At 47.5% G+C, this 26,677-nt stretch overlaps 1 protein-coding gene across 3 annotated transcripts in view; it reads left to right on the top strand.

Annotated features, from left to right (window-relative positions):
* SEPTIN6 (septin 6) overlaps positions 1–26,677 on the top strand; it is a 79,602-nt gene that overhangs the window by 6,139 nt on the left and 46,786 nt on the right. For all 3 annotated transcript variants that reach the window (XM_030806541.1, XM_030806539.1, XM_030806540.1), the window contains 2 exons: positions 12,882–12,996; positions 24,878–25,073. In XM_030806541.1, the coding sequence (XP_030662401.1) occupies positions 12,882–12,996; positions 24,878–25,073 (311 nt within the window). The remainder of the gene's footprint in view (positions 1–12,881; positions 12,997–24,877; positions 25,074–26,677) is intronic.

Genomic DNA, 26,677 nt, shown 5'->3' with positions numbered 1-26,677 from the left:
AACTACATGACAGCAGAGTGATTTGTCTGTATCGTCTAATGAGATTTTGATCTGCAGTCATGTGCATAGCATTTACTTTGTGGAGTCTCTGCTGTAAATTTTCTGTTAATTGCTGGCTTTGTTACCAAGCATGACCCCTGTCTTTGTGTGCTATGAGGGAGCAAACCTATTGCATTAGCCTGAGCAAAACTAATTAGGAAGATAAGTCCTCTGGAAAAAGGTATTCCCAAACTAAGTAGGGCTGATTTCTGGACTTGCCTGGGTTTTTGGATGATCAGAGCCATGGTTTAATATTAGCATGAACAATTGAGAAGGGCTTTTAGTTGCATGTACATTAAAACGACATTCAAGACAGATGAGGCCGGGTGCTCACGTCACAGAGGTGGCTCATGTCTGTAATCCCAGCACTTTGGGAGGCCAAGGCGGGCAGATCATGAGGTCAGGAGATCGAGACCATCCTGGCTAACACGGTGAAGCCCCGTCTCTACTAAAAATCAAAAAATTAGCCGGGCGTGGTGGTGGGCGCCTGTAGTCCCAGCTACTTGGGAGGCTGAGACAGGAGACTGGTGTGAACCCGGGAGGCGGAGCTTGCAGTGAGCCAAGATTGCACCACTGCACTCCAGCCTGGGTGACAGAGGAAGACTCCGTCTCAAAAAAGAAAAAAGAAAAAAGAAAAAAAAAAAGACAGGTGAAAGAGAAAGAAAAAGAAGGAAAGAAGGAAAGCCATGGATATATGTAACATGTTTCTTTCAACTATCTCAAAATGCTTCCATCTGTATGATTTCATTTTCCCCAGTGGCTTCCTGGACAAGTATTACTATTCTCTTTATTTAATAGGTGTAGGGACACCAAGTTACTTAGTCTGAAGTGCTATTGCTGGTCAGTGGGTAATACAATTAAACACCCACCAGATGACACAGATTCCTTGTTTAAAAACACTCGTCTTTTCATGATGTTTCTAAGAAATCAAAATCCTGCCATGACCTCTCTTCCCCCTCTTTTCACTACACTCCCTCAGCACCCCCATAGGGCCCAGGGAAGAGTATACTAGGGTGATTCGGAGACTCTCTGATATTAAAAAGATTCTCAGCTTAAATCCAATATAGCACAGTCACGGGTTGTGTGGGTTTTCTTTTTTATTTTTTCTTCTCCATATTGCTTTAAATAAAAATCTTGGAGCCACCAGCCATGTAATGATGGATTATTTTAAGTAACAACTGGAGGGGGAGCGCAGAATAAATTAGAAACACAGACCCTTCCTCCTCGGTTTGGCAGGAGGAGGCTTCTGCTGCTGGGATTTGAAACCGTGGGTTTCTCTGCTGCCTGCAAAGAGGAAGGAGGCCACATGCTCAGGAGTGTGAGAAATAATGTTATCCTCTTCTTCAGCGTCTTCTCATTAGAGGCAGCCATCTGCTGAATTATGCAGCGCGCTCTCAGCCGGCCCTTCCACTCACTTAAAGGTGACCAGGGAAAAGATCTGCAGGCCTTCTCAGCGAGAGGCCTCAGGGCTCAGGTTTCCCCTGCCATGGCCCTCTCTGACCCGGAATGAAGGCCCTGGGGTAACAGGGGCAGAACTCTGTTTTCCTGGCCCTGATGAGGTGTGAGGTTGTGTTCAGTTTCCTTTCACATTGGAGGCCCCCAGCTCTGAACACTGGCGCTGAGGCAGGAACTGGGTTTTTTCAGATCCCCATTAAACAAGACCAGATGGAGGCAGAGGCAAATTCAGGCTCCCCAGAGGGCAGTTGGGCACTCACCCAGAGGCCTGTGGGTAAACCTTTTCTTTTTTAGCAGATTGGAGGTAACAATAGCCAGAACACCTAGAAAACTCTCTTTCAATTGCCTGGCTTCCAGGGAATCTGGCTGGCTTTTGTGGGAAAGTTTCACTCACCCTGAGCAGGGGTCACCCCTGGCCTGAGGTGGGGATATTTGACCTAGACTTAGGCTTGTGTTAGCCTTAGGGTTTTTCAGCAGAACTGGGCAGCTGGCCAGGCTGAGGCTTAGGCCGCAGTCAAAAGAGAGGGAAACAGGAGGAAAAACTGGGGACGTGAGTAGAGAGCAGGAATACACAATGAGTGCCTTCCACCGCACTGACTACTTCAGTTGCCTTCTGTGGGCCAGAACCACCTTGGGGAGCTCACGGGTTTCCAGATTCGGTTCCTTGACCAGCATCAAGCCAGACCAGACCTTCTGCCCCTGACCAGCATCAAGCCAGAAGCTCAATGTCCCGGAATTTTACCAGTATAAAGAAACACATGTGCCACTTGAGTCAGCTTTTCCATTTGAGAGTGGCCGTTGGCTCGACAGGGGCCTGGATCCTAGCACTATTCTCTGTCACTAAATCAGTCTGTGACGTGGGCCAAGTCACTTCCTCTCTGTGAGTCTCTGTTTCCCCTTTTGTGAAACGAAAGGGCTGGATTAGGTGATCTTTAAGGGCGTTTCCAGCTCTAACATTGTATGGTGCTTATGTTTCCTTTTTCTCCAGCCTCATTTCTCCAGCCTCATTTCTTTTAGGTCCTTGCCTGCGTCTGCTTCCGAATGAGGTGGCAGAATTGAACCCCACCCCTTCCCTGCTTTGACCCCTTGAGCTGGGTGGGGAGAGAGTTGTAGGGGAGGTCGATCTATGCTTTTAGCTCAGCAGGCTCTCGGTGAGTGGAACGGAAACAACCCTTCAGATATTGCCTGTCCATGTAGGTGTAGATAGCTATTGTCTTCCTATGAAGGTACATGACAGCTGAATGTTTGTCTATTGAATCCTGCTTTCAATGCAGTAGGAGAGCCGGCTACTTAATGGAATCCTGCTGTGAATCCTTTTATAGAATGAAAAGCCACTCTGGAATTTATCTTGTGTATTAAAATCAGTTTCATCTACTGGATTTGCCAAAAATGGGCCTCCTCCTCTGTCTGGTAAGGATAGTCTGTCTTGTGCTTCTTCAGCACAACTGCTCCCCAACTGAAGGGCATTTCTGAGGCCCCTTGGGGGTGCTGTCAGCTTTTGCAGGCCTTATTTCTCCTTAGAACAGCCCCCACATTTCTCTTTCCCAGGATAGGGCATCGCTACTACTCAGTTTCCTCTTAGCCTGGCTTAATTAGCATGAGGGACATTCTGATATTTGATGTGTTGGATGCATTTGAGAATTGTTTTTAAAACCTGTGGGAACTTGGCCACGTGCGGTGGCTCACGCCTGTAATCCCAGCACTTTAGGAGGCTGAGGCGGGCGGATCATCTGAGGTCAGGAGTTCGAGACCAGCCTGGCCAACATGGAAAAACCCCGTCTCTACTAAAAATACAAACATTAGCTGGATGTGGTGGCGGGCACCTGTAATCCCAGCTACTCAGGAGGCTGAGGTAGGAGAATCACTTGAACCCTGGAGATGGAGGTTGCAATGAGCTGAGATCGTGCCACTGCACTCCAGCCTGAGAGACAGAGTGAGACTCCATCTCAGAAAAAAAAAAAACTCTGGGAACTTATCAGTGCTTTTGTGGTTCTTATGACATAATACAGCGGCATCCTTGGCAGCATTGGAGGCAGCAGAGGAAGCTATCAGCTACCTGATTGTTTCATCAAGACTTTTTGCTACATGTTTCAGGATATATGATTTGACTTCTGCTTCACATGAATCATTATAATAAGAAATTATACTGTATGACAATAAGTTATATATATAATATGTAATAATAAGTTATAATAAGGGGGCTGGGCACAGTGGCTCACGCCCATAATCCCAGAACTTTGGGAGGCCAAGGCGGGTGGATCACCTGAAGTCAGGAGTTCGAGACCAGCCTGGCCAACATGGTGAAACCCCGTCTCTACTAAACTAAAAATACAAAAATTAGCTGGGTGTGGTGGTGCACACCTGTAATCCCAGCTACTCAGGAAGCTGAGGCAGGAGAATCACTTGAAACCCGGAGGGGGAGGTTGCAGTGAGCCGAGATCGCACCACTGCACTGCAGCCTGGTTGACAGAGTGAGACACTGTCTCAAAAAAAAAAAAAAAAAAAAAAAAAAAAAGAAGTTATAATAAGGAGACTTATAGGGTTTTATTGTATTGCTGGTAAAATAAATGTTTTATATACAATAAAACTGCCTGAAAGCCTGAAAGCTAAATTCTCTGATGACCCAAATTGTCAAGCACCTTTTTGGTTGTAGTTCAATATTTTTCTAAAATATCTGAGGCCACTTTCCTACCCAGGAAAGTATCATCATAGCATCTTTTTTAAAAAAGTAACATTTTCCCTGTTTATAAAAGTAAAATATGCCTATTGTAGAACATTTGGAAAACCCAGAAAAGCAACATCACCTACAACCTCTCTACCCAAAAGAAATCACTGACATTATTTTGGCGTGTGTTCTTCTAATCTTTTAAAAAATGTGTACTTTTCCCCCATCATTGGGATGACCCTGTGTATACAGGTTGGTTTTCCTGTTGTTGTTTGCCTTTGGTGAGCATTTCCTTTTGTCATTAAATATTCTTTTTTTTCCTCTTTTTTTTTTTTTTGAGACGGAGTCTCTCTCTGTCACCCAGGCTGGAGTGCAGTGGCGCAATCTCGGCTCACTGCAAGCTCCGCCTCCCGGGTTCACACCATTCTCCTGCCTCAGCCGCCCAAGTAGCTGGGACTACAGGCGCCCACCACCACGCCCGGCTAATTTTTTGTGTTTTTTAGTAGAGACAGGGTTTCACCATGTTAGCCAGGATGGCCTTGATCTCCTGATCTCGTGATCTGCCCGCCTCGGCCTCCCAAAGTGCTGGGATTACAAGCGTGAGCCACCGTGCCCGGCCCATCATTAAATATTCTTAGAAAACATTTTTCTCAGCTGCTTAATATTCCATCATGTATCACTGAACCAATGATTCATAGCCTTGGAGATTTGCACAGTCTTTCAGAGATCAGTGTTCAGGGCTGAGAGTGGAAATGGAGAAAATGGAGGTATGAGAGCTTGGGCCCACCAGTAGGTGACTGAAGAGAGTCCGGTTTCAGTGTTTCTTTTCTTTCCTAGCATTTTTGTTGTTGTTTGTTTGTTTGTTTGTTTGTTTGTTTGTTTTGAGACAGAGTCTCCCTCTGTTGCCCAGATTGGAGTGCAGTGGTGCGATCTCAGCTCATTGCAACCTCTGCCTCCCGGGTTCAAGCGATTCTCCTGCCTCAGCCTCCCAACTGGCTGGGACTGCAGGCATGAGCCACCAAGCCCGGCTAATTTTTGTATTTTTAGTAGAGACGGGTTTTCCCAATGTTGGCCGGGCTGGTTTCGAACTCTTGGCCCCAAGTAATCTGCCCGCCTTGGTCTCCCAAAGTGCTGGGATTACAGGCATGAGCCACCGCACCTGGCCACTTTCCTAGCATTTGGATGGGAATGGCCAGAGGAAAAGTTTAGGGACAGTCTAGTCATCAGCAATGAGTTTCAAACTTTTTGCTTTTTTTTTTTTTTTTTTTTTTGAGATGGAGTCTCGCTCTGTCGCCCAGGCTGGAGTGCAGTGGCGCAATCTCGGCTCACTGCAAGCTCCGCCTCCCGGGTTCACGCCATTCTCCTGCCTCAGCCTCTCCGAGTAGCTGAGACTACAGGCGCCCACCACCTCGCCCGGCTAATTTTTTGTATTTTTAGTAGAGACGGGGTTTCACCGTGGTCTCGATCTCCTGACCTCGTGATCCGCCCGCCTTGGCCTCCCAAAGTGCTGGGATTACAAGCGTGAGCCACCGCGCCCGGCACTTTTTGCTTTTATTCTTTAGAATGACAGCTACTAACTTAGCCACCCTGGTCTGAAACAGAGGCGGGAAATTCTCCATTGACACAGATGCACCCTTAGTTCCCAGAGGCCTCAAATATGGCTTGCTTACTATCACAGGGGTTGGAAGAGGGGCCAAGGGGAGTGGGGGACAGAGGTGGCCTACTTGGGTGCTTAAGGGACTCTGTATTTTCAGTAACAGCAATGAGAGAAAGATGCGCAGCTGGAACCGCCATGACTTGTTCTTGATAATATGAACCTTACGAATATTCAATTAAAAAACGAAATTGGTGTGTCCTCAGGAGAGGAGGCGGAAGAGAAAGAGAGCGGTGTTTCTGCCTATGATATGAAATGTGGTATAACGTATTTAAAAACCACAGGTGACTGCAGATGAGGAGAAAACAGGAAATGTAATTGGGGAGGGGAGTGGGGCGCTCTCCCAGTTCTCAGGAGCACTCTTTCATTTTGCCTTCCTTTTAGCTCCTCTCAGACTCTCTGCATCCTAATTACCCCTGCTGCAAAGCTGAGTGAGAACTCTTCTTTCTTATATTAAAAATGTTTTAATATTACATGGGTAACGTGCAAATACATTCATGCTATAAAAGAGTCAAACAATAGGGAAGCATACTGACTACTCCCTTGACTGAGCCCCTATTTCCATCCCCCTCCCCTGAGGTAGCCACGATTGTGGGTTTGGTGGCTGTATTTTCAGTCCTCTTTCTATGCATCCACATACACTTACGTGCAAATACACATATACAGGGCTTCTGGGGCATATATGGGCTCGTACTGTGCTTATAGTTTACAACTTCTATTTTCTTTTTTTTCTTTCTTTCTTTTTTTTGAGACAGGCTGGAGTGCAGTGGCACAATCTTGGCCCACTACATCCTCGACCTACCGGGCTCAAGCAATCCTCCCACATGAGCCTCCTGGGTAGCTGGGACTACAGGTGTGTGCTAACACACCTGGCTAATTTTTGTATTTTTTGTAGAGACGGGATTCTGCTGTGTTGCCCAGGCTGGTCTCAAACTCCTGGGCTCAAGTGAGCCACCTGCCTCGACCTCCCAAAATGCTGGGATTACAGTCATGTAATAACTTCCGTTTTCTTCTATTTTATTACAGTCGCCCTATAACTTCTGTTTTCTGTTTTATACTATGTCTTGGAGATACTCACATCAGTACATACAGAACTACCCACATGCTTCTTAATTGATGTAGAATATTCCAGAATATGCATGTACCATAATTTGGTTAAATATTTTCCTATTGTTGGACATTTAGATTGGTTTTTTTTTTCAGCATTATAAACTGTGCTGTAATAAATTTCCTTGTAATAGATCTTTGTACAGATTCTGAGAGGAGGTTGCAGGGTTATGAGAGAAGTGCAATTTAAAATGGTGACTTTGGCCATTCCAGCATCTCAGTTCAGGCCTTCAGTATGGTAATATGGCACCACCTGCTACTAAAGATGAAAACTTGAGATTTAGTGTCAGACATGCTGGGCCAAGTTGCCGGTTCCATCTCCTCTCGTGCACATTGTAGTCAAGGAACATTCAATTAACTGTAATCAAAGTAATCAGGCCCTCAATTAATCAGGCCACCTTAAGGAGAAAGAGGAAAGAGATAAAATATCAGAGATTTAGTGAGAGAGGAGGGGAGAAACTTCCAGGGGCTGTGCTGGGGTCAGTGTACATTCAGTTCAATGTCGTGTCCTTCTGTCCTTCCTACCTTTGCGTATTTAACTCTGAACAATGCGGACTGATACTCATAATGATGACCTTGACATCTTATAAGATTCATCAAAGCAAGGGTGCATAGTGTTTGCCAGACAGGATTTCCTAAAGTAGGAACTATACAAATACATTTTTTTTTTTTGAGACAGAGTCTCACTCTGTCGCCCAGCCTGGAGTGCAGTGGCGTGATCTCGGCTCAATGCAACCTCTGCCTCCCGGGTTCAAGTGATTCTCCTAACTCAGCCTCCCGAGTAGCTGGACTACAGGCATCTGCCACTGTGCCCAGCCAATTTTTGTATTTTTAGTAGAGACGGGATTTCACCATGTTGGCCAGGCTGGTCTTGAACTCCTGACCTCATGATCCACCCGCCTTGGCCTCCCAAAGTGCTGGGATTACAGGCGTGAGCCATCGCGCCCAGCCACAAATACATTTTTGAAGCTTTCTTAGCTACAGGGATTGAGACAAAAAGTTTGCTGCTTAAATCCCAGTTAGCAAGAAAAACACATTGAGCAGGTTCCACGTCCCTTCTTTCCCAAACTCCTCAGTTAATTTAGGTGTATTGGACACTGGGTAACACATACAAAAGAAATAAGGATTCTAAAAGTCACCAGTGGGTGGGCATGGTGGCTCCCTCCTGTAATCCCAGCACTTTGGGAGGCCGAGGTGGCCGGATCATTTGAGGTCAGGAGTTCAAGACCAGCCTGGCCAACAAGGTGAAACCCCTGTCTCTACTAAAAATACAAAAATTAGCTGGGCGTGGTGGTGCACACCTGTAGTCCCAGCTACTCTGGAGGCTGAGGCAGGAGAATCGCTTGAACCCCTGGGCCGAGATTGTGCCACTGCACTCCAGCCTGGACAACAAGAGAGAAACTCCATCTCGAATAAATAAATAAATAAATAAAATTAACAGTGTTTATCTGGAGAGTGATATTATGGTTGATTTTGATTTTCTTCTTTATTATTATCTGTCTGTTCTAAAATTTCTACAGTGAACATTGATTACTTCCACAAAATAAAAAATCTCATAAATGTAATTTTTTTAGTAACAGCTAATTTAAAACCAGACTCCTCATCGTCCCCATTAAACAAGCGTCTTTTCCTGGCTTTCCTGTGTGTCTCCATGGTGCTGTCAATCCGAGCTCCCGGGCTTAGACCCTTGCGATTGCTCCCTCTGCCCATTCACTCCTTGAGGCTCATCCCTTCTTTTTTAATTAATTAATGTATTTATTTTTGAGATGGAGTCTCTCTCTGTCCCCCAGGCTGGCTGGAGTGCAGTGGCGCAATCTCGGCTCACTGCAAACTCCGCCTCCTGGGTTCAAGTGATTCTCCTGCCTCTCAGCCTCCTGAGTGGCTGGGATTACAGGCTCCCGCCACCATGCCCGGCTAATTTTTGTATTTTTAGTAGAGATGAGGTTTCACCATGTTGGCCAGGCTGGTTTTGAACTCCTGACCTCGTGATCCGCCCGCCTCAGCCTCCCAAAGTGCTGGGATTACAGGCGTGAGCCACTGCTTCCAGCAGAGGCTCATCCCTTCTTTGAGACATCTCTCAAATTTGTTCCTTCTCTTTGAGTCCCAAGTCAGGTCAGTTCACACCAACCAGCATTTATTGTCACAGTGCCTGGATGTCACTCTGCTGGCTCAACGTTATTGGAGTCATCTCCTATGTCTTCCTGCTCCTAGTCTCTCTGTCCATCCAATCAAGCAAACACCCTGCAGCTGGAGTGATCTTTTAAAAACACTCCCTGTATCATGGCCCTCCCTGCTCAAACCACTCAAAATCCCCCAAATCCCATTGCTTAGGAAATGAAGTCCATATTTCTGCTTTTTCGGGCTTAGAAAATTATTTCTTTTGGGCAAGGTATGGTGGCTCATGCCTGTAATCCCAGCACGTTGGGAGGCCAAGGCGTGTGGATCACGAGGTCAGTAGTTCAAGACCAGCCTGGCCAAATGGCGAAACCCCATCTCTACTAAAATATACAAAAAATTAGCCAGGTGTGGTGGTGGGCACCCAGCTACTCCGGAGGCTGAGGCAGGAGAATCGCTTGAACCTGGGAGGCGGAAGTTGCAGTGAGCTGAGATCGCGCCACTGCACTCCAGCCTGGGAGACAGAGAGAGACTCCTTATCAAAAAAAAAAAAAAAAAAAAAAAAAAAGGAAAGAAAGAAAAGAAAAGAAAATTCTTTCTTCTGCCGTTTGGGGCTCTTTACAGCACTGTTTTCAGTTTGAAAATTCATTTCCTCTCCTTTTGGCTTTGGAGCACTTGAAGCTTCATGGTGCTGAATTTGTTGGAGGGCGGAAGAGGCAGCCAGGGGTGATAAACAAATGGCTCAGGAAACCTCAACTCTGAGTCCACCTCAATTTCCGATGCCTGCTACGTCGGAGGCTCCGTAAAGAAAGCATATCAGTTCTCATGTCCCTGACTCCCCTGCAGCGTTGCGGACCAAGAACTAGCAGTGGGAATCTTGCATCTTACTTTGTTTGCTTTAATAAAGAGAAGGGGAAATGAGAAGGAGAAGCAGAAAGGGGTGAACGTAGAACAAAGCCTTGAGTGATGTGAACCACTCATGAGGCTCAGCTGTCTTTATTTATTTATTTTTTTTGAGACACAGTCTCGCTCTGTCGCCCAGGCTGGGTGCAGTGGCGCGATCTCGGCTCACTGCAAGCTCCGCCTCCCGGGTTCACGCCATTCTCCTGCCTCAGCCTCCGGAGTAGCTGGGACAACAGGCGCCCGCCACCACGCCCGGCTAATTTTTTGTATTTTTAGTAGAGACGGGGTTTCACCATGTTAGCCAGGATGGTCTCCATCTCCTGACCTCGTGATCCGCCCGCCTCAGCCTCCCAAAGTGCTGAAATTACAGGCGTGAGCCACCGCACCCGGCCGAGACAGTGTCTTGCTCTGTTACCCAGGCTGGAGTGCAATGGCGAGATCATGGCTCACTGCAGCCTCGACCTCCTGGGCTCAGGTGATCCTCCCACCTCACCCTGCTGAGTAGCTGAGACCACAGGCTCACGCCACCATGCCCGGCTCATTTTTGTATTTTTCTTGTTGTTGAGATGGGGTTTTGCCATGTTGCTCAGTCTGGTCTCAAACTCCTGGGCTCAAGAGATCCGCCCACTTCGGCCTCCCAAAGTGCGGCGATTGCAGGTGTGAGCCACTGCACCCAGCCTCAGGTGTCTTCAGGGGGCCCCCTGGGGCAGAGAATATGCCAGCTCTCACTGAATGATGGCATATGGTTGTCTGTTAAGAGTTCTCCACTGGGTGTGTGTGGGGTGAGATGTGTGAGGGTAATGAGCTTGCCACATGGCATTCACCAGGACTAGCCCTGTCGCTTGCCCTCAGAGGATCCAGTGACACCGATGGGAGTGAGATCTAAAGCTGTGTGAAGGGGCTATCTGGGAGCCGGTTCTGACAAAGTTGGCTGCTGAGAGGCTCCACCACCCTCACAGCCCACCTCTTTCAGTGTGAAAATGTGCCCTTATGGACCTAGTCTAAAAGCTGGTCCAGCCCAACAGAAGAGCTGCCTGCTTAGTGCAGCCTGTGATGCTGGGCTGGGCCTCCTGGCACTAACTGTACCCTTCTTGGACTGCTCTTGGCATCTTTCTAGTTATGGAAAGCTTGGTGCAGCCCCACCCGACAGAAACTGACTCCTTACATAGTTCCCTTCTTGTCTAGCTCAGCTGTCTCAAGCTCCCGTCTTCCCTGTCCCCTTCCCTCCCCTGTGGCCGTTGGTTGGTAGTTGGCACATTTCTTGAGTCCACGCAGGCCCCTTTTATGCTTCCCCCTGGCTCCTTGGAATCCTGTCCCAGTTTGAGTCTCCTCCTGTTTTGTAAAATCATTAACTATAAGCAGCTTTGGGCCTTGCAGGCGAAGCAAAGGCCCTCTGCTTTCCAGGGCTGGGAGTGGCTTGGCTGACCCTTAGGGAGTCAAGGGACCCAGAGGAAGCACGGAGGCAGCTTCTTGTATCCATAGGGAGCCGCAGTGTTTCATGCAGTACCCTTCAGGCTGGGGGTGTAAGGATAACCCCACAGTGAATAACAACAGCAGCTACTGCTGATTGAATGCTCACCACATGCTAGGCACTATGCTAAGGGCTTGAGGAGCATGATCTTGTATAATCCTCACACTCCTACTCAATAGTTTCCGATTTTATGGATGGGGAAAACTTGAGAAGTTTATGTAACTTGTCTGAGGGTGACACAGCAGGAGGTGGTGGAGATGGGGCTGTAACTAACACCTGCCAGATTTCAAAGCCTCTGCTCTTAACCTCTACACTACGCTGCCTTTGTAGATCCTCAAAATGCCCTAGACAGAGAGGAACAATTGCTTTTTTTTAAGACAAGATCTTGCTCTGTCACCTGTGCGGGAGTACAGTGGTGCCATCATAGTGCACTGCAGCCTCTACCTCCTGGACACAAGCAATCCTCCCGCCTCAGCCTCCCAAGTAGCTGGGACTACACAGGCACATGCCATCATGCCCAGCTAATTTTCGATTTTTTGTAGAGATGTTGTCTCACTGTGTTGCCCAGGCTGATCTCAAACTCTTGACCTCAAGTGATCCACCCACCTTGGCCTCCCAAAGTGTTGGGATTACAAATGTGAGACATTTTGCCAGCCAATAATTGATTTTTTTTTTTTTTTGAGACAGAGTTTCGCTCTTGTTGCCCAGGCTGGAGTGCAGTGGCGTGATCTCGGCTCACTGCAGCCTCCACCTCCTGGTGGAGCAATTCTCCTGCCTCAATCTCTCAAGTAGCTGGGATTATAGGCACCCACCACCATGCCCGGCTAATTTTTGTTTTTTGGTAGAGACAGGGTTTCGCCATGTTGGCCAGGCTGGTGTTGAACTCCTGACCTCAAGTCATCCCCCGGCCTCGGCCTCCCAAAGTGCTGGGATTACAGGTGTGAGCCACCGAACCCGGCCCAATAATTGCTTTTTAAACCCTTTTCGTAATACTTACTGAATACTTCTGCATGTACTAAGCTCGTTACATGTATTAGCGCTTCTGAGGCTCCCAGTCACCTCTAAGATATGGCATATTATCTCATATGGCAGATGTTGAAGGAAACGGTCTCAGCAAGTTACTCAGCTTGTAAATGACTGAGTGGAGATTTAACCCGAGTCTGTGAACCTCGGTGCCAGCATTCTCCTCCCCTGACTCCACTCTCCTGCCCGTAATAAGCTCCTCTGTAATTTTTCTCTGGAGCTGTGGCGACATTCACTTTTGAGCCTAGAGGATGCCTGTCTCCAAGAATCTGTGATTTCCAAGCTGACGGGCCATTTTGCTTTGGAGCAGGGAGTAGCTGAGGGAAGAGATGACACACTGGGCCTGGGCGGGTGTGACTTCCTTGCACAGCGAACATTTGGATGGAGAAGTGAGACCCAGACTGCTTTTAAGCACATTTTCATTTTCTCCCTTACTCCTTCCAAATTAGGGTGAAGGTTGCCGAACTGTCCCCCTGGCTGGACATGTGGGGTTTGACAGCTTGCCTGACCAGCTGGTGAATAAGTCCGTCAGCCAGGGCTTCTGCTTCAACATCCTGTGCGTGGGTGAGTATTTCCATAGCAGGAAATTCTATTACAGAATATGGATCCTTAATGGCTGGATACGGCTTTGCAGGTAATTAGGTTAAATAGTGTGTCATTCTGATTTAGTTGCGAGAGTGTCTCTCCCCTCTTCTTTTATCTCTCTGCCTGTTTTAGGTAAGCAGCTGGCTGTAATTACTTTTTTCCCCTGGCCAGACCAGAGTATAGGGCCATATCTTGGGGGGAAACTGAGCTATGTGAGACCCAGTGGAAATTCTTTAAGGGAGCTGGCTGGCTCAGTATGGCTGTCGAGTTCATTTTGACTACAGAAGACAGGAGCCAGGGCAGAATTGGGAGGGAGGGGATAGCTGACGAAAAACGCCTGCCCACCAGCTATGGGCAGTGGGTTGGGTCTGTTTCCTCTGTAGTTTTGCTGTGCTTGGTTTAGTGTGAGCTCAAGTACAGGCACCACACAGCTGTATGCAACATTCTTTTATTCCCTTTACCTATCTCTCTACCTAGACTTTTTTTTTTTTTTGAGATGGGGTCTCACTATGTTGCCCAGGCTGGTCTTGAACTCCTGAGCTCAAGCAATCCACCCATCTTGGCCTCCCAAAGTGCTAGGATTACAGGTGTGAGCCACTGTGCCCAGCCTCTACCTAGACATTTAATCTCAACAGTGGCAACTGCCTCTTAGCCCCCTCTACTTGCTAATCACAGCACAAGTAGAGTGTGGTAGTATCTGTGAAATGAATGAATGGGTGAATGCCACAGGAACCATTCATTATACTTTTCACTTTCTCACATTAGCTCTTTTGGACATTACCAGGACTCTGCGAAGTGAGCAGAGCAAGTAGCATTTGTATCCTCATGAAACAGGTGGAGACACAGAGTCTTGGGGAGGATAAGGGACTTACCTGAGGCAACACAGAAGAAGTGGCACCATAATGAGGACTCAGGCCTGGTTGACCCCTTGTTCCTCCCCCTGCTTCTCTAACTGCTGCCAGCAACATCTCTTGAGCACATGAAAGCACTTTGGAAACCACTGAGCACCAATCAAACAAATATGAGGGATAACGGTTCCTTCTTCAAAAATATCTTCGGCTGGGCACGGTGGCTCACACCTGTAATCCCAGCACTTTGGGAGGCCGAGGCCAGTGGATCACGAGGTCAGGAGATCGAGACCATCCTGGCTAACACGGTGAAACCCAGTCTCTACTAAAAATACAAAAACAAAATTAGCCGGGCACGGTGGCGGTCGCCTGTAGTCCCAGCTACTTGGGAGGCTGAGGCAGGAGAATGGCGTGAACCCGGGAGGCAGAGCTTGCAGTGAGCCGAGATCACGCCACTGCACTCCAGCCTGGGTGACAGAGTGAGACCCTGTCTCAAAAAAAAAAAAAAAAAATCTTCTTAGATCTTAAATATCTCAAATTTGCAAACATGATCATAGCATGTAATTTTCACCCTGTAGCATGGGAAATCATACCTGCATATTTTCAGTGACCTTCTGAACCTTAACGATTATATAAATACCAGAATAAAGTCTGTTTTTGTGCTGGCTGAAACACTCAAACACTTTTGCTAATTGCCTTTTATTTTTGTATAGAGTGTATGGGGAACTTGTTCATGTGGTAGATCTGAACTACTACTAAATTGGATATTTTACTCTTTAATGTATTCAGAAATTCTGTTTTTTCTTTCTTTTCTTTTCTTTCTTTCTTTCTTTTTTTTTTTTTTTTTTTGAGACAGAGTCTTGCGCTGTCACCCAGACTGGAGTGCAGTGGCGTGATATCAGCTCACTGCAACCTCCACCTTCTGGGTTCAAGTGATTCTCCTGCCTCAGCCTCCTGAGTAGCTGGGATTACAGGTGCGTGCCACCACACCCAGCTAATTTCTGTATTTTTAGTAGAGATGGAGTTTCACCATGTTGGCCAGGATGGTCTCAAATTCCTGACCTCAAGTGATCCGCCCACCTCGGCCTCCCAAACTTCTGGGATTACAGGCATGAGCCACCGCGCCCGGCCTAGAAATTCTGTTTTCTCACTAAGGTCATTCATTTTCTTGGGCTCTTTATCTTTTTTTTCCCTCTATCCCCAGCATTCTTTTCCAGGTCACTTTTTGTAAGAGAATTGCTACACATTCAAGGACAAGTAGAGAACGAACAACAGATGACGGGCAGTTGTTCCCACAAGCTAGGCTCACTCCCTAGCTAAATGGCTCACTCCCACACACCAACTTTGGTTTTGTTGTCGTTGTTGTTTGAGACAAAGTGTCCCTGTGTCACCCAGGCTGGAGTGCAGAGGCTCACTGCAGCCTCAACCTCCCAGGCTCAAGCATTCCTCCCACTTCAGCCTCCAAAGTAGCTGGGATTACAGGCATGCGACCGGGCTCATTTTTTTCGTAGAGATGAGGTGAGGTCTCACTGTGTTGCCCAGGCTGTTCTCGAACTCCTAAGCTCAAGCGATCCACTTGCCTCAGCCTAGCAAAGTGCTGAGATTACAGGCGTGAGCCACCGTGCCTGGCCCACATCAACTTTGGAAGCTATCAGATGAAAATATGTGCTTCAGTTTCAATCCACAGATCTATACTCAAACTTATTTTTAAGATGTGACTTCTACTATGTGTGTCCTTGTTCATAGGGAGAGAAATATACCTGGAGGCATTAGTGAATAAAACAGTACATTTAAAAAAAAAAGAAAATATGTGCTTCACAGAATTACACATCGAGGGCCTTAGAGTCCAGATCTAGGCTGTTAATTCTTCAAATGCTGAAGTCTAACTAATGGTTATGACTAGGTGCTATTTGGAGAAAAATGTAAAATAACTAGAAGTCATAGTAATTGACATCAAGTGCAAAGACTATCACATCCAATGTTAGCACTGCCAAATCTCTGTTTAACTAACAAGAGCTCCAATCTTTGGCTGATGGCCAACTTATTTCACATAATATTTGATTACCACAATATGTAAGCACAAACATATCAGAGTCCCTTGGCATTCTTCCCAGAACTCCATATGACCTGTACTGAAGTTGAGATGAGAAGAAAAAGGACAGATCCACCCTAAGCAACCTTTCAACCAGTGCGACTGGGTGGGCTAGTAAAGCTTTAGGAGGGAGGCCATGTGAATTGAAATGGATCTCTGAGGGTAGAAGTGTAGGGTAATTTGATATGTGGAGCACAGGCTCCCCTAGGGCCCAGAGGCAGCCAAGCTCAAGGCAAACTGGGTGGGAAAAATAGTAATCCCCCATCCTCTGGTTTCCACCTAGACATTGTACAGCTATAACTGCTTCCACTTGCACCTGCTGGGATGGAATTGCTCAAGTGCCCAGCACAGACCCTCCAAGAGGGGAGTAGTAGGAAGGAGATGCTCTCATCCTCAAGGAGTCACAGACTCTCTTTTGCTCCCCACTTGTCAAGTTTCAGGAAATGGCTGCCTCTGTAGCTCCTGTCTTAGACCCACAGGTGCAACCATTGGATAGGCCAGCCCCGACTGGGTTAATTTCATCCCTGTTCCAAAAAACCCTGCAATGCACGCATCCTGCCCTCTTGCTGTGCTCACCACCCTGTCCTTGCTCAGAGAACCCACAATTTGGGTCAAGGTCATGAGTAGCTTAGAGTAGCTCTGAAGCTGCAATGTCAGCCCAGCCATGAGGCTGGATCCAGTCGCTGACTTCGCAAAGGGTCCATAGCTTAGCTGCTGAAGGTGATCTTTTATCTTGCAGAGCTTTTTGTGACAATAGTTCATGCCTACTGCATGTGTACATTTACTTCCTAATGACTGTTATAAAAAGATGCTGTTTGGGCAAAGAATATATTTCCCCAAAGTATTTTCTTTTCTTTTGAGACACAGTCTTGCTCTATTGCCCATGCTGGAGTGCTGTGGCGTGATCACAGCTTACTGTGATCAACCTCAACCTCCCAGGCTCAAGCAATCCTCCCACCTCAGCCTCCTGAGTAGCTGGGACTACAGGCACACGCCACCATGCCTGGCTAGTTTTTTTTTTAAATTAAAATTATTGTGTAGAGGGCCAGGCGCAGTGGCTCACACCTGTAATTCCAGCACTTTGGGAGGCCGAGGTGGGCGGATCACGAGGTCAGGAGATCGAGACCATCCTGGCTAACACAGTGAAACCCCGTCTCTACTAAAAATACAAAAAAATTAGCCAGGCATGGTGGCGGGTGCCTGTAGTCCCAGCTACTCGGGAGGCTGAGGCAGGAGAATGGCGTGAACCCGGGAGGCGGAGCTTACAGTGAACAGAGGTCACGCCACTGCACTCCAGCCTGGGTGACAGAGTGAGACTCCGTCTAAAAAAAAAAAAAAAAAAAAAAAAAAAACTTATTGTGTAGAGATGAGGTCTCACTATGTTGCCCAGGCTGGTCCCTAACTCCTGGGCTCAAGCAATCCTCCCTACTTGGCCTCCCAAATTCCTGGAATTACAGGCATGAGCCACCATACCCAGACGTTTCTTTTTCTTGATAGGGCATTTTTGGTGTAAAATTATGGTAGCACTAGTTTCAATTATTAACAGAGACCTAGGATTTTTTTTTACACTATTGTTTATCTTGGTGCTGGGCTGCTGATCATCGGCCTACATCCAGCAAAGTATCCTACATGCATGTGCGCATGTGTGTACATCTGTGCACATATGTGTGTTGCAACCGAGAGAGAGAATTTTTTTTTTTTGAGATGGAGTTTCGCTCTTGTCACCCAGGCTGGAGTGCAATGGCACGATATTGGTGCACCGCAACCTCCATCTCCCGGGTTCAAGCAGTTCTCCTGCCTCAGCCTCCTGAGTAGCTGGGATTATGGGCGTGCACCACCACGCCCAGCTAATTTTGTATTTTTAGTAGAGACGGGGTTTCTCCATGTTGGTCAGGCCGGTCTCAAACTCCCAACCTCAGGTGATCTGCCTGTCTTGGCCTCCCAAAATGCTGGGATTATAGGTGTGAGCCACTGCACCCGGCCGAGAATTTTTAATAATCCAGAACCTAATTTACAGTAAGGATACCAATAAACGGCACCGGCAATTCTTCTTCTTCTTATTTTTTTTTTTTGAGACAGAGTCTCACTCTGTCACCCAGGCTGGAGTGGAGTGGCACTATCTCTGCTAACTGCAACCTCCATCTCCCAGGTTCAAGTGATTCTCATGCCTCAGCCTCCCTCCCTAGTACTTGGGATCACAGGTGTGCACCACCATGCCCAGCTAATTTATTTTGTATTTTTAGTAGAGACAGGGTCTCACCATATTGGCCAGGCTGGTCTCCAACTCTTGACCTCAAGTGAGCCGCCCACCTCGACCTCCCAAAGTGCTGGGATTATTGGCATGAGCCACCACACCTGGCCTATTATTCTTTTTAGAGGACTAGGCACATGAGTGTGAACATATTATGACTCCTCTCCAATATATTCTCTAGGGTTGACCATAATTACCGAAGAGGTGAGGTTCCTCTTTCTTCCCATAAAAACACATATACTAGTCCCTTAGCTTTGGAAATTTCAAGGATCCCTTGATCCTAGATACAGTACAGAACGCCTCAGAGGAACCACCAGAGCCAACAGTACAAATATTCTGGAGCCCGTTGCTTTGCACTCCTGGGAACAAGCCCCAAAGAGACTCATCCATCTAAACGCTACAGTAGCAGTCATGGCTGTGAAGAGCACAGAGGGTCATAATGATAATATTTACTTTGAAGCTGCTCAGGATTCCAGGCTCAATTGGGCTCTGTTGAACATGGAAAAAAACAGTCACACAAGAGAAGCAGGATTGAGGCTTGCTGCAGGAGGAGGGAAACGGCAGCTAGCATTCTATCAAGGCCGAGGATCAATTGTTTCATCCCTTCATATCTGGGAAAGGCAGCTGCTCATTTGTCTAAAACAGGCTGCCAGCAGTGGTGTGCTGGTCAACGTCACAGCCCATCTCAGGAGAAAAACTGTTGTGGTTTGAAGCAACTGCTGATATCATTGGTGTCATTACTCCTGCCATGGCTGCTGTTAAGCTACCAACATGACATCACTGCACGTGGGCTTGGGAAGAGATGCAGGAAGCGGACGAGCCGGCTCCAGCACACCACTGCCTGCCAGGCCTCTGCAAGATCAGGAAGGAGAAAGGACAAGGTCACAGAGCCAGGCATGACCTTGTCCCTTTCCATAGGCTTCCTTAGCCAACCGGAGTTCCTGGAGTGTTTCCTTTTGGGCACCTCCCTGTTGAACTCAGAGATGTTTCTCTGGGTTCAACATTCAGAACTGGAAGAGACTTTAGATCCACAAGAACAGGGATTGTGGCTGTCTTGTTCATTGCTGTATCTGCAGCTCCTGTAACTGTGCCTGGCTCCTATTAGAGGCTTTTAAATACTCGTTGAATGACTGAATGAACAAACATATCACACCTATGCGTCTCGCTAGAGCACATTGGTTAAAAGCATGGACTCCAGCGTTGGCCGGCCTGGATTCAAATGCTGGCTCTGCCACTTCTAGTTTGTGACCTTGGACTAGTTACTTCTTCCACATTTTATTTTATTATTACTAGTTTTTAAAATAGACCTATTATTCTAAGTGAAGTAACTCAGGAATGGAAAACCAAACATTGTATGTTCTCACTTATAAGTGGGAGCTAAGCTATAAGGATGCAAGGGCATAAGAATAACACAATGGACTTTGGGGACTCAGGGGGAAAGGGTGGGAAGGGGGTGAGGAATAAAAGACTACAAATTGGGTTCAGTGTATACTGCTCAGGCGATGGGTGCACCAAAATCTCACAAATCACCACTAAAGAACTTATGTTACCAAACACCACCTGTCCCCCAAAACCTATGGAAATAAAAAATAAAACAGACACGGGGTCTATGTTGGTCAAGCTGGTCTCGAACTTCTGGCCTCAACTGATCCTCCTACTTCAACCTCCCAAAGTGCTGGAATTACAGGCACGAGCCACCGCGCTTGGCCCCTCCACATTTTATAGATGAGGAAAGTAAGGTGCAGAGATGCTGAGGAACTGGTGCAAATTTACACAGCTAGTAGGTTGCTTGGTTAACCCATCTATAAATTGAGGACAAATAGTAACATCTACCTCATGGGCTTGCTGTGAGGAATAAATAAGAAAATATATGTAAAAAACTTAGAGCAGTGTCTGTAAACAATAGCTGTTATTACCAACTGTCTCATTTTATAGAAAAAGAGACTGGGACCCAGAGAGGGGAAAAGAGCTCAGTTCATGTCACAAAGTAACTTAGTGATAACCTGGCTAGAAGTCTTTTCTTTTTCTTTCTCTGTCTCTCTCTCTCTCTCTCTGTCTTTCCTTTCTTTCTTAGACAGGGTCTCGCTCTGTCACCCAGGCTGGAGCGTGGTGGTGAGATCTCTGCTCACTGCAAACTCCGCCTCCCAGGTTCAAACGATTCTCCACCCTCAGCCTCCTGAGTAGCTGGGATTACAGGAGCCTGCCACCATGCCCGGCTAATTTTTGTATTTTTAGTAGAGACAGGGTTTCACCATGTTAGCCAGGCTGGTCTCCAACTCCTGACCTCAGGTGATCTACCCGCCTCCACCTCCCAAAGTGCTGGGATTACAGGCCTGAGCCACCGTGCCCGGCAAGAGCATAGTTTGAAAAAAACATATTTCATAGTACTCATATATGTTTTAAATTTTTTAAAAACTGTTGTTTCCAGAATACTATCTACATTAAGCAAAGTGAGATGAAATCCTCTTGGCTGGTGGAGCATGCGTTAAAAACCTTACTATCCACTTGGAGGAGCTGGGGAGGGCTAGGGGAGGAGGAGTGAGAAATTGACCCCTCGGGACTCCTCAGGTTTCCTGCTGGAATCGAATTGCCAAGTCCCCACCTTCCTGCAGGGGCGTGGAATCTGCTGACCTGATCCCAGTTAGGTCACGTGTGCCTCCCCCTCACAACACACTCACACTCAGTACTGGGCCCAGGGCAGCCGTGGGAGGGGCAGCATCCTAGGCTCAGGCTGGGTCTGTGCCAGTCATTGAGAGAAAGCCTCCCCGACCCCCAAGCTCCACACTGATGGAAAACTGGAACAGGAGCTCTCGATAGCCATAGGACGAGCTCGCTTGATTTTCTGCCCTCTCTACTATTGCATTTATCTCAATTCCCTAGACACCCGGGTGTTCTTTTCTTCCAGACGTTCGTTATTTGGCATCTAATTTCCACAGCCCTTTTGTGCCAGCAGGCATTTGGGTGGTCATTTCTCCTGCTGTTCCTCCCAGCTCCCTGTCCTGCCCTGCCCGGCCCCCATTCCTCCAGCTGTGCAAACAGGGTGGGTCCCTCACGCTGCGGTGCTGCCCCTGAGGCCTTCTGTGTGAACCTTGGGTTAGGCACTCTCGGGGGTACTGGAAGGTGCCCCATCTCCTGCTGAGAATTCTTAGGATCGGGGAGCCAGGGTGCCCACTCTGGGTGCTGGGGAAACAGGACCCCCGCTCCCTAGGAGCTACAGGGCATTCGGTAGGGAGCTCATGGAACAGAAGGGTTTTGGGAGTTAGGGGTAAGGATGGTTCTGTTCCATGAGCTCCCTTCTGTTCCATGGGAGGGAGTTGGGGCTAAGGATGTACATGGAAAATTCATCAGGCACATAGGAAGATGAGCTAAACTGTAGCTCAAACCTCAGTGCCCTCGAGAGGGGAGGTGAGCTAGGATGTGGGAGCCACACTGTGTCCCCACCTCCAAGGTGCTGGCCCCGTTTGCAGTTAAGGTGCACCCCAACTTTGGGTGAGGTGGGGTGTGATACATTCCACTGCTGGGCCAAGTCTGCCACCTCCCATGGCAAAGGCCCCACCTCATAAAATTCTTCTTGGGACCCAAATACTTCCTGTTCCTTTCGGGGAGGAAAAAGGGGGCCTCTTCTTCAAGAGTCTTTGCTGCTAATGGATATAGCAGACCCTGGCTTGAAACATGATCTGTGTGAGGAACCATTTCCCCACACTCTGGCAATTTACCAAGTTAGTCAGACCTGGCTATGAAATTGGGCTGGGGGGCCGGGTAGCCAGACTGAATTGAATGTTCTCCTTGTTCTCCCTCCCTCTCCCTGTCTCCCTCCTCTCTCTTATCTCTTCTCTCTCTCTCCCTTCTCTCTGTCCACACACAGAAAACTCTCATCATACACAGATATTTTAAAAGGCACCTCCTGCATTCGTAGCTCATTATTCAGGACAAAAGAAGCAGGCTAGACACACCCAGAGGGGGGAGGGGAGATGGAGCATTTTCAGTTCTGCATTATGTAGCTCTAACCCTAGCCCTGAACCACCCTGCAGATGTGTGCTTTTGGTCCCAAGGCGGGGTTTGGCAGGCCACAATTTGCCCAATGCAAATCCAGTCCCGACTGTGAAGAGAAATCGAGGCTCACATCCCCACTGGGTTGGGGAGAGGAGAGGGAAAAACAGGGATGATGATAGCAGAATAAATGGGAGGGTAGTCTTTGTCTTCAAAGGGCAGGCCAGAGTAATTAATGATATCCTCTCTTTGAAGTGCCTGCCTCTCTACTGAGTCTTTTTTTTTTTTTTTTTTGAGATTGAGTCTCGCTCTGTCGCCCAGGCTGGAGTGCAGTGGCACGATCTCGGCTCACTGCAAGCTCCATCTCCTGGGTTCACGCCATTCTCCTTCCTCAGCCTCCCAAGTAGCTGGGACTACAGGCACCCACCACTATGCCCGGCTAATTTTTTGTATTTTTTTAGTAGAGACGGGGTTTCGCCGTGTTAGCCAGGATAGTCTTGATGTCCTGACCTGGTGATCCGCCCACCTCGACCTCCCAAAGTGCTGGGATTACAGGCGTGAGCCACCGCGCCTGGCCCTCTCTACTGACTCTTTAATTCCTGGTATTCCTGAGTCATTTGGGGTGGGCTGAGGGGTCAAATACAGCCTGGATCTGTAGAGATTATAAGCAGTTTTAGTGCCCAGCCCAGTTTGTGGCCTCATATCAGATTCCTGTTTAGCCCCCTTGTCACCAACTCCTGACTTCTTGTGATGTCCCATTCCCTGAAGTCTCGTTGGCTCCTGACAGTGGCTGGGTATCCCTTGATCTCCCAGGAATAAGCTCCCAAAACCTTCACCAGTCTGCCACAGCCCTTCCCCTACTCGTTTCCCTAGTATGAAGTTCAAGACTTTTAAAATTCCAATGGTTTGACTTATTAGTATCTCGCAGCCTAGTAGTTAAACAAATAAATGGCTAGTTTGTTTAAAATTTAAGGATAAGGGCCGGGTGCGGTGGCTCATGCCTGTAATCCCAGCACTTTGGGAGGCCGAGGTGGGTGGATCACCAGAGGTCAGGAGTTTGAGACTAGCCTAGCCAACATGGTGAAACCCCATCTCTACTAAAAATACAAAAATTAGCCGGGCATGGTGACAGCCACCTGTAATCCCAGCTACTTGGGAGACTGAGGCAGGAGAATCACTTGAACCCGGGAGGCAGAGGCTACAGTGAGCTGAGATTGCGCCACTGCACTCCAGCCTGAGCGACAGAGTGAGACGCTGTAGCAAAAAAAAAAAAAAAAAGAATTTTTGTGGCCTGCTGGGTCTCCCCACCCCGCCCCTCTTAGTTAAAAACGGTCTTACTGAAAGTTCAACTGTTCAACCAGGCTGGGAGGATAAGCCAGGAGCCTGCACGGTTTTCACCACAGGGAGGCACATCTGGGCCATCCCCAGAGGGCTGTTTAGGCCTGGCAGGGAGGAGAGGTGGGGACTGGGATGAAAGGATATTTGTTTGACAAGGGACCGCTGTCTTTTTTTTTTTTTTTTTTTTTGAGATGGAGTCTCACTGTCTTGCCCAGGCTGGAGTGCAGTGGCACAATCTCAGCTCACTGCAACTTCCGCCTCCCCTGGTTCAAGTAATTCTCCTGCCTCAGCCTTTCAGTAGCTGGGATTACAGGTGCCTGCCACCATGCCTGGCTAAATTGTGTATGTATATATATTTTTTTGGTAGAGACAGGGTTTCACAGTGTTGGCCAGGCTGGTCTTGAACGCCTGACCTCAAGTGATCTGCCTGCTTCAGCCTCCCAAAGTGCTAGGATTACAGGCGTGAGCCACCATGCCTGGCCACCGCTGTCATTTTTTTTTTTAATTTAAAATAGTCCTTTAATTTTTATGACAAAAACTATACATATTCCACTTAGAAAACTTGGGAAATATAGAAAAGCATAAAGAAAGGGATGAAAACGACAGATAAGATCACCACTCAGAGATAGCCATTGGTAAGAGTATATTGTATTTCCTTCCAGTCTTTTTTTTCTAGGCATAACTATATCTCTCCATCGCTGCCTATAACATAATTTCTTTTTCTGACTATAAAAGCAACATGTACTTGGCCAGGTGTGGTGGCTAATGCCTGTAATCCCAGCACTTTGGGAGGCCAAGGCGGGTGGATCACGAGGTCAGGAGTTTGAGACCAGCCTGGCCAAGATGGTGAAACCCTGTCTCTACTAAAAATACAAAAATTAGCTGGGCACGATGGCGGGCGCCTGTAATCCCACCTACTCGGGAGGCTGAGGCAGGAGAATCGTTTGAACCCGGGAGGTGGAGGTTGCAGTGAGCCGAGATTGCGCCAGTGCACTCTAGCCTGGGTGACAGAGCAAGACTCCGTCTCAAACAAACAAACAAACAAAAAACAATGTATACTCAAGGTAAAATTTCCAAATGACAGAAAAAAATTGGAAGAATAAAATGAAAATTACCTCAGTTCTACTATCTGAGATGACTACTACTGATCCGTCTGTATAGTTCCTTTCAGTCTCTTTCATTTAACTGAAATCATATAGTTCATCTGCTTCTATCTGCTTTTTACTTTATGTTTTATCATGTTCATTTTCCCATGTCAACAAATGCATATATGAAACATGATGTGTAAGGGCTGAATAGTCACTATGTGAACAGACCATAATTTGTCCTTTTGCTTTTCAGGAGAGACAGGTTTGGGCAAGTCCACCCTCATGGACACCCTGTTCAACACCAAGTTCGAAGGGGAGCCAGCCACCCACACACAGCCGGGTGTCCAGCTCCAGTCTAATACCTATGACCTCCAAGAGAGCAATGTGAGGCTAAAGCTCACGATCGTTAGCACAGTTGGCTTTGGGGACCAGATCAACAAAGAGGACAGGTAAGGAAGGCGGTGGGGTGGGGTAGGGTGGGGAGGTTGGTAGAGGGCCGCAGAGAGGAGCTCACCACGGAGATCTTGAAGACAGCACAGATACCGGGCCCAAGCCTGTCCTCCCAGAAAGGTGTGGGCAGCAGCAGGTACCTCCCAAGCATCGGCTCTGTCTGGTGTCCCTGTCTACAGCAACTGTTCCACTCCACTCACTTTGCCAAAAGAAGGGTGTCCTTCTAGTATACATGGGTCAGGTCTCAATTCCATGCAGCAAACATTTATTGAGCTCCTACCTTGTGCCAGGACTGTCGAGCTCTGATCATCTAAAAAGGAATGGCTTAGTCTCTGCCCTTGAGGCACTCATAGGCAAAACTGGTTTTAAGCAAATCATTTCCACAGAGTATAAGATGTCCTGTAAAGGACAGGGTACAAAGAGATAAAGGGCAAGTTACAATGAGAACACAAAGGCGAGAACCGTCAATTCCACGTAGGGAGGTCAGGGAAGCCTTCACAAAGGATGTGCCTCCTGAGCTGACTCTTGAAGGACGAACTGTTTTGCCAGACAGACAAGGGAAGGGAGAGAGGGGCATCTAAGGCAGAAGTAACTGCCTGTATAAAGGCAAAGTGATGTGCAGGATTCTGGTATGTTCTAGGGAAGTGCAGCTTGCTCTCTTTGGCTAGACAGAGGCAGAGTCACTGTGAAGCTAATGAAAATTGCACAGGCCCCTTCCAAAGTTCTGTAACTAATGTTCAATCACAACGTTGTATTATTTTCCTCAGAGAGTCTTTCAAATTGCATAAGCATAAGGGCTGGAAAAACCTGGTTCTGCCCCTGGGCTAGCACTTGGAGTAAGCTTGGGGAAAAAACGGGGAGATGAGGCTGAAGAGGTAAGCAAGTGCCAGATCACAGAAGGATTTATGATCGAGGCAAGAGGTAAAATAGGTGCTGAGATAGGGAAGAGGAGACAGATTTGCTAAATACTGAGTAGGTAAATATCAACAGGACTTGGTAGACACTTGGTGTGGGGTTGTGAAGGCAAAAGAAAAATCTAGAATGAGGCCCAAATTTCCAGCTTTGGAGAGTGGACACATGATGATGGCGTTCCATAAGAGAACCAGGGTTCAAAATAATCAGCTCTGTTTTGGACATGTCGAGTTTGATCTGTCTGAGGAATACTGAGATACGTGATGACCTTCAGCAGTAGGCAGTTGAACACACAGAGTTGGAGATCAGAAGAGGCTAGAAATATAGATTGGGTTATCAAGGTAGAGGTGATATGTTCCAACCATAGACACATGTAAAATCACCCAGGGATCAGAGTAGAGGAAGAAGAACACTGGGCTAAAGACAAAAACCTCAGGATGCTAAGTCAAAAGATGGAGGAAAAGACATCCTAAAAAGGGACTGAACAGGAATAAGCAGACAGGTAGGAGGGGGGACAAGAAAGATGTTGGGGGGCCAGGCAAGGTGGCTCACGCCTGTAATCCGAGCACTTGGGAGGCTGAGGCGGGCAGATCACTTGAAGTCAGGAGTTCGAGACCAGCCTGGCCAACATCATGAAACCCCGTCTCTACTAAAAATACAAAAATTAGCCGGGTGTGATGGTGGGTGCCTG

Source organism: Nomascus leucogenys, chromosome X (genome assembly GCF_006542625.1).
Source record: "Nomascus leucogenys isolate Asia chromosome X, Asia_NLE_v1, whole genome shotgun sequence".
Taxonomy (NCBI): Eukaryota; Metazoa; Chordata; class Mammalia; order Primates; family Hylobatidae; genus Nomascus; species Nomascus leucogenys.
Note: the sequence above shows the minus strand (reverse complement) of the source record. Positions and strands in the feature narration are given on the sequence as shown.